Source organism: Hyposmocoma kahamanoa, unplaced genomic scaffold (genome assembly GCF_003589595.1).
Source record: "Hyposmocoma kahamanoa isolate Upper Pololo Valley unplaced genomic scaffold, ASM358959v1 102, whole genome shotgun sequence".
Classification (NCBI taxonomy): Eukaryota; Metazoa; Arthropoda; class Insecta; order Lepidoptera; family Cosmopterigidae; genus Hyposmocoma; species Hyposmocoma kahamanoa.
In genome coordinates this window covers 16,911,069-16,919,052 of record NW_020653337.1, presented here as the reverse complement: position 1 = coordinate 16,919,052, position 7,984 = coordinate 16,911,069, and the positions used below count along the sequence as shown (strand labels likewise).

Sequence of the window (7,984 nt, the reverse complement as noted above, 5' to 3'; positions counted from 1 at the left end):
CGAGACTGAGCGAGAATTCTCGAGACTGAGCGAGAATTCTCGAGACTACGCGAAAAAACAGGTCGCGGTTTTTTGGCTTGTATTTAATTTATACTTTGCACAATTAACATAAACTGAGCCTAAAAGGACGGTCTAATTTGTTGTTGCAGGGAGTACAACTGGATTTCATCATAGATCTTCACGCTGATGTAAGCCACGAGGGAGTGTTTGTAAGAGGGAACTCTTACGATGACGTCTTTAGGTCCGTTGTTAATGTTTTAATAATTAAAGTTTGAAGTATAACTTGAATTACAATTAATTACGAATAAAATATTGTTTAAGCTTTATATTTCCACTCCGCGCTTTTTTATATCTAAAATTTACTTTCAATTAAATTGAATCAATTTCATCTTACATATTTCTACCGCCAAAGCAGTAAGGGGAGCATTACCGTTTTCCGCTTTTGAAAGGTAAGCGTGCTGGTGACATGAGACGAGTCAATTTATGACCGAGGGTAACGGGCGCAGTGGCAGTGCCCTTCAGATCTTGCGATTGAAAGCTCTGAGTGGCACTGCAGTTGTCATAGATAGGCGCGTCGCTTACCACCAGACGCATGAGTTGTTTGTCCCGTCGCGAAAATAAAATTTTAGACGTGTAGTAGCTATGTTTTAACGTGTTCTAGATTCGAACGTCATGCGGTACTTCCCAAGTTCCTTGGGGCACGAATTGAAGCATGGCAGCCAGAAAATTGCCTGTTCAACACAGATCACAACCTGGCAGGTAGCGCGCGCCGCACTTTGCCCACTGGACTCGCAGACGCTTACTCGCTCAAGGTCTCTATGGGTGGCCGCCGACTCTCTCCCAAAGGACCTTACATTCATTACACGGAAGACGCTTGTATCCTTTACACTATGGCATATAATTGTGACTTCCTCAATTGAACTTTGAAAGTGTACAAGTACGTTCGAAGTAAAAAAAAATATTTATATTCAATGATGTGGTTAATTGTGGAGTGTGGAGCTATTTGCCAAAAACATCTGTACACTCATTGACTAAGTCAATGTGTACACTTAATAAAATATCAATGAATATAAAAAAAGAAGAAAAAAGGAAGGAAATACATTGTTTTGTCTAGGTACCACAAATGTCATCGCAAAAGAAAAAAAAAGAAATAAAACACAATAAAAACAAAAAATAATCATAATATGCAAACATAAATAATAATTTAAAAAAATTCACAAACAAAACAAAAAAATTAAATAAAGTTAAAACACAAATTTATTCACATAAATAAGTTTATGTAAATGTGTGGTGCCACCTGCGGTAACGAAAGGGTCAACAACGCAGTATTTGCTGGTTTAATTTTTTTATTTATTTTATTTTATTTTATTTGCAGTTTTATGTGCACCAAAAATTCATTAATATTTGTTAAAATATACAGTAGTATATTTTATTATATTCGTAATTATGGCAGCTAATTTGATAAAATTTTACCGTTTGGAATATATAATTTTGTTTTGGTTCGATGTTGACTGTACTCCTACATGACTATACAGATAAGAATGGGTCGAGAATATTTACTTAAACTTCAAAGATACCTCTCTAAAATTCCGAAATTATTGTATTGTATTTCGATCTATATTTTTCACGTCTAACTACCCATTTCTTTACTACGGTAGGGTATTTAGAAGAAAAGTTTTGTAATTACTATTGTAAGTAAAGAACGTATTATTAGAGCTGTAACTCCCTATTTTGTTTCGATGTTTTGCTTTTTATTTATAATCATTCTGGAATTTCAGGGGAAGTGTTATGCACATTATGCACTCTGTGTGTTATCTGAACGAGTTTAGGTAAATATACATGGCCACATGTCATATTTCTACCTTCACTCCTTCATTCAGATACAAAAATAGGCAGATCCCTGGTGAAAGCCCTCTGCGATTACTACCGGCATATAGGTGTGATTCCACCACGTGTGCCAGTTTCTAAGAAGAAAGATTTACGTGGCAGGCGCCGTCGGAGGCGACCGCCTCGTGAACGAGAGAGGTATTATTTTGATTTTAGCTAAAATAATATGTAGAATTTTATTCCTACTTTTCTCAGCAACTGTTAAAAAACTTGTAAATCTGTTTTTAAATTGATAGTACTTGATCTTGTATATCCAACAGATCTCCAAGTACTTCCCCCGAGCGGCGAGTGTTACCAGCGCGCGTGCTAACTCCCCCACTACCACCTGCCTCACCCCCCGCGCTACGAGCGCTGCCACCCCGTCTCACGCGTCATCACGTACTACGCTCCAGGCCCCGAAATGTACCAGATATCGATCACGTGCTTCCCATTGTTACTGGTTGGTTTGTGGAATATCAAGTTGACCTTAAATTCTTACAATAATGTCATAATATATGTTAAATTGTTACTTAAACAGGCACCGCTGTGCCTCCTCGGCTGGCAGTGGTGGATCTAAGCGCGCATATTCGCGCGCCGGCTACTCTCGGAGCACGGCGAGCGCCCCTACACGGCGCAAGAATTGCGCGCCCACCGCGACCATCGCATGGCCGCTTCACCAGCGACGAATATGACACGCACGACTCGGACTCTTAACTCCTCGAGAACGAAGTGCCATTACTGGGTTGTAACCAGTGCCTTATTTTCATTTAGAGATTTTTCTGGAATTAAATGAATGAAACTATGGTGTTTTTTTATTTAAACGTATAATGTCGAAGCTTTTCGTATTTACAACACTAACATCTAACTAATCATTCAGTCATCTCTTTCTTAGAACATTTCTTATTGAACACTATTATCACTACGAATTCATCGATCATACGGCAAATTAGAAACGTGACATGAGTATCGTTACGGAGATTGAAATACGCACTTTTCTGTAGTTTCATGACATATAACATAACGAACAGACTTCACCTAAGAATACTAGGAGGTTGGAGGATCACGAGAGTGATACGCTCGAGAGAGGCGCAGGCGGGCCGCAGGCAGCACGGCAGCTGACGCAGGCCAGCGAGGACTACGGGGCGCCTCGTCTAATAAATATCTTTGGCATGAACCGAACAGCTCGCCGACAAGACACACACGATCGCACTTAATCGATAGTTATTGCTTTACACCGAAACGGCTCTCAGGCCCGAGACCTGAACGAAGGATCGGCGGGCCCGGTCGTCGAATGTGGTGTGCCGCCGCCCTGGCGACGCATCTCGCACGGCCAAGCCCGTGTGCGAGGTTAGCGGTAGGTGGCGCCGGAGTGGGCAGGACGCGGCGGGCGGGCTTGGGGCGGTCGGTGCCGTCATTCCCAGGTGTCATTGTCATCGGAATCGGACATTGTGACAAGGCGCAACTCGTCGCGCGGTGCGGGCGGCGGCGGCGGCGCGGGCGCAGCGGCGGCGGCGGCGGCCGCGCGGCGTCGCCCCAGCGCCTCCTCGTCGGCAGGCGTGCGAGGCTTGCGGAACTCGTACACCAGCGGGTAGATGCGCTCCACCGCCGATTGGACATCGTTCACGCTCCGGGCTGAAATGCACAATCTACCTCAATCTTATTCATTAACAGCTTCTACCCTTCCTGGCCACATTGCACAAATACAGGGACTATAAAGCAAAAGATTTTTAAAACAATTAGAACTTTCTCAAGTTTACACATACTTTTAAAGTATCCATATTTTCTTGACATCTATGCAATTAAGTGGTGTATGTGGATCAAAGACACATCATCTATCTATTGAAGTGACATAAATTTATTCAATATTTACTCCATGATTTAATATTCACAAACAAATATTCAAACTGTCACATTTTATAATATTGGCATATGGCTTGCATAATATGATTAAGGTATGGTCGTATGCCAACCTGTGATTGTGACACCGCCAGTGGAGAAAATCTTCAGAGTGGCCTTAGGGTTGTACAGCTTATATGTAACGCCAGGATGAAGCTCAGGTTCATAGCTGAAATGCAATTAAAAAATAATATATTAAATTCTATAATCGAAGTGAAGCTACACTGCAAAGCTCACATCAAGAAGAAAAAAGAAGAACTTGAAATATGTTTCAAGAAAATGTATTGGCTAATATATATATAAAAAAATATTAATATATAAACAGGTCCTTATGCCAGTGAGGAGCTATAGTATCCAGCTCTGGGGCTGTGCCGCTAAAAGCAACATACAGATAATGTAACGCTTCCAAAATGAAATACTGAGGACAATAGTGGCCGCTCCTTGGTATGTACGAAATGAGGATCTGCATCGCGATTTGAATATAGAGCCCGTAGATAAAGTTATAAAAAAGTACGCCGCAGCTCACAAACACATCACGTGAACATAGGAGGCCATACAGCTACTTGACAATTCAAATATAGTGCCTAGACTACAAAGAACTAAATCTTTTGAACTGTTTTAGTGTAGTTATTTTATAGTGAATAAATATTAGTACCAGTGTAAATAAGACAATAATTAAAAGATATTATGTAAAAGGACAATTTCTTTAGTTACTTTTATTTTAAGAAATTAGGTTAAATTAAAATTAGTTTCGTAAAATGGCTAAATTGTAATTAGTTATAAGGTTTTGTTTTGCTTTATAACGATTTAAAAAAAATCTATATTTGTTTTTATTTGTAAGTTACTTTATTTAGCAAAACGTGCAAGCTGCGGCGACACATCGTCAGTTCCATTTTCACAATGAAATGTACGGGAGCGCCTACAATTATTTCGCTCGTGATTTTGGGTCTAATTTGTGATTGTCTATGTGTGTGTCCATAGCACCCACGATACAAGGTTGAGTGGATGCGTTACTATTATTATTACAATTATCAACAGCTTCGCGGCGTCACTGACGCTGACTACAACGTGGCCGGTAGTCCTTCAAATATTAACAAATTCGCATAAAATCAGCATATTTATAAATAAAATAGGCAAATTATGTATTCATTTTATCTTTTCGAATCTGGAAGCAGGTATTTTAATATTATGAGGTAAATGAACTGGAACTAATTATAATGTAAATTGCATTGGGCCTTACAAAAGTAAAATGTCATTGTGTCATTGACATTAAACAGTAAAATACTTCAGTGGAATTGACGGAGAAGTAATAGGACCTCCAAAATGCATTTTGGCAAGTTTTGACTTTTTAATACAGAACAATTTCTTTTATTCTTTCACTGCTCCAAGAAAAAAAGGGTTTAATTTCTTGATGTTCCCAAACCTAATAATAAACAGGTATATGTTATGAAAGTAATGAAGTTTCTTTTTTACGTTAACAGAAATAACTATGCTAACATTAACCTTTCTCTTTCAGTTTGTATATTTACTTGAGTGGTCATTCTGTCAATATAGGATACGACGTTGTGTAGAAGTAGCGCATGTGCCTCGAGATGACAGCGAAATGTATGAAAAGCAGTTGGTTTTTATTTATTTTTTTAACGCACTCACTCATAGCCCCGCAATAGGGAATTCTGTGTACAGACAACCACAAATTACACCCAAACGCACGAGAGAAATAAATGTAGTTAATAAATCATAAAACAATACTCACTCTGCTTCCTTATATCTTTTGGAGAATGCTATAATTCGAATACCAAAAGGCATCCGGCAGGTTCCTAGTACATTTACTACACGGAAGTTGCGGAAGCGAACTTGAAATCCTAGCTTCTGCAGAGCGCGGGCGTAGCGACGAGCCGCTACTTTCGCCTGATCCTCGCTGGTTGCGCCCGTGCATGTCACCCGCCCTGACGACCAAATCGACGCAGTCGTGTATGGACGTCGCAACTTCATGGTAACCATTCCGTTCTCCCGTCGAAATTCAACATTAACACCATTCAAAGCAATCTGTCTCAAATTTAAGTGACACTTAACACTAAAACTACACACGACATTGTTTATCATGATGTCTATTTCCGGTGTATCTTCTTCTTCTACTTCAGTCCTGGCAGATACTTCCCCCACTGTCTCCATGGCCTCTGATGGTTGTAGCTCGGGCTGGTTGCCCGGCTCACAATATTCATGGTCAGGCACCATGTGGCTGGGGACACTGTGTGATATGCCATGGTTAGTTACCACTCCATGGGTGCCATTCTCTTGAATAAGTGTAGCCATGGCCTTCACGGCGCGCTGGAATTAAAATTTACATTTAGTATTCATATTAATCACCAACAACATGATTTTCATGCTTGTGATAATATATACTTTTTTCTTATTATTGCTATTATTTTATCCATTATTATACAAAAACAAAATTGGTACTTTAACTAAAAAAAACTAGATGTCAAAATAGATTTATATACTGACAAAAGCCTATTCATGATTGAGAATAGTTATGCAATTGATGCAGTTTGAAATTCATCATATTTATACATAAACCAAAGTGAGTATTGTATTTGCAATTAGGAAAAATTATAATGGGAAAAGACAGTATAATGAGATATTGTTAAACAATAATGCAATCTCCAAAATACTCACAGCCGCAGGAAATGAATCAAGAGTTTTAATCAAACATTGATTAAATACATGGAGAACAAGTAAGTGTGGGCTATACTTATCGGCTACGACCAACGACGGCCCATAAAGGACTTTATTGAAAATTGTTGATTGCACAACAATGGCCAATGCGAAACATACACGTGAAACAATGAAAACACAAACTGAAAACTCGTGTGGTTTCAGACATGTTATTACAAATACCTATGAAACATTTTTCTAAGGTCAGGTTTAGGTTAAAATGTTTATTAAGATGTGCAGTCTCAACATTTTACTTTGAAGTCTTATATTAAGCATGTTTGTTAATATGGAGTTTTATTTCCATGTAACCTATATTCTTTATAATTATTAATTTTGTCATATCACTTTGTCGATTAATTTTCTAAAAGTATGTATTAGAAAATTAATCTACAAAAAATTGAAAAAATATTATGAAGTATTTAAATTTAAAATGTAATCACCATCTCGACCTGATAGAATAGTAAATGAAAAATACTGATTTATGAAGACAGGAATAAACAATTAGAATAGATATGTTAGGCAACAAAAACAATAGAAAATAAATTGATTAAATGCATTCATATTCAAATGCAATTATGATGAGATAATCAATGAACTGTAAAATTGCAATGAGATTTGGCAGGAAAATGTAGGTCATTGCTCTCCATAGAGAACACAAGACTAAAATTTTGCAGAGATTCAATAGAGAGGCGACTAATTTAGGGCACTTCCCACGACGAGCGCGGCACGACATGCCACTTCGCACAGCTGACTGCCGGACGAACGGCGCCCCGCCCGCCGCACCCCACTCCCGCCACGTCCAGTGCTCTCAGCGCCATGCGCTGTGCCCTGCTATTGCTACACAGCATTCTTGCACTTGCACTGGCCAAAAATTACGCACTTGCTTTGCATCTCTCCTTTTTCAGCAAATCGTCAATTGTTTACATGACTGGCTTGATTACGATACTATGCGGTATCGAGAGAGTAAAAAATCTTTTTAAAGCAGAGATTCAGCGCAATTTCAACAATAATAGAAACTAAAATAAGTCACACTCTGCAGTTATTGACCCCATAACGACCTGGGATCACACGTGATTGGGGTAGCACAAAGAAAAGATTTCTGTCACTATGGTGTTGACGAAGCAGCATTTCGTGTCATCAAATTGCAGTACGAGTGTGTACATTTCAGACTAGTTTACGTAAAATTAACGTCTTACAAATTATAACTAAAATAACAACAGAAAGATCTAAACAAAAATGGGGCACACACTAAAAATTCCAGGTAGAGTATTAAATTCTGGAACTTATTCTAGATTTAGGTTTATGGGTTAAAATAAAAGCCACTTCAAATTATACAATAGTAAAACAACTTTTTTACCTGATATAACGTGATATATTTGTCACAATTATTTTTACACCAGGAACGAAGTAATAATTTTCATGGCAAATCTGAGTCCGAGCTGTTTTAAGATAAAAATATGGTCTATGCACAAAAACAATTATTTTAGTGCAATAAACAGAACGAAAT

General features: G+C 38.6%; 2 protein-coding genes across 3 annotated transcripts in view; one reads left to right on the top strand and one right to left on the bottom strand.

Moving 5' to 3' along the window:
• The window catches only part of LOC113233976 (cytosolic carboxypeptidase 6-like), a 14,269-nt gene extending 11,618 nt beyond the window's left edge, over nt 1-2,651 (top strand). Inside the window, exons 8-12 of the mRNA XM_026469212.1 lie at nt 150-241; nt 662-876; nt 1,881-2,025; nt 2,148-2,326; nt 2,405-2,651. Of these exons, the coding sequence (XP_026324997.1) occupies nt 150-241; nt 662-876; nt 1,881-2,025; nt 2,148-2,326; nt 2,405-2,580 (807 nt within the window). The 3' untranslated portion in view covers nt 2,581-2,651. The remainder of the gene's footprint in view (nt 1-149; nt 242-661; nt 877-1,880; nt 2,026-2,147; nt 2,327-2,404) is intronic.
• Nucleotides 2,652-3,061: 410 nt separating this feature from the next.
• On the bottom strand, nt 3,062-7,984 carry LOC113232071 (TATA box-binding protein-like protein 1). Of its 2 annotated transcripts, none has more exons than XM_026466709.1 (4): nt 7,835-7,984; nt 5,516-6,090; nt 3,837-3,931; nt 3,062-3,498 (listed from the first exon to the last, which is right to left on the bottom strand). In XM_026466709.1, exons 2-4 carry the CDS (start codon nt 6,073-6,075, stop codon nt 3,278-3,280), a joined length of 876 nt encoding a protein of 291 aa, XP_026322494.1. In that variant the 5' UTR covers nt 6,076-6,090; nt 7,835-7,984; the 3' UTR covers nt 3,062-3,277. The 2 variants fall into 2 exon arrangements, with proteins under 2 accessions (XP_026322494.1, XP_026322486.1); XM_026466701.1 differs by lacking the exon at nt 7,835-7,984 and adding an exon at nt 6,918-7,236.

Coding starts and splice junctions, on each gene's coding strand:
- LOC113232071 (XM_026466701.1), bottom strand. Junction 3,932..5,515: donor AAAAGATATAAGGAAGCAGA/GTGAGTATTGTT, acceptor ATTGCATTTCAG/CTATGAACCTGAGCTTCATC. Junction 3,499..3,836: donor TGGCGGTGTCACAATCACAG/GTTGGCATACGA, acceptor TGTGCATTTCAG/CCCGGAGCGTGAACGATGTC.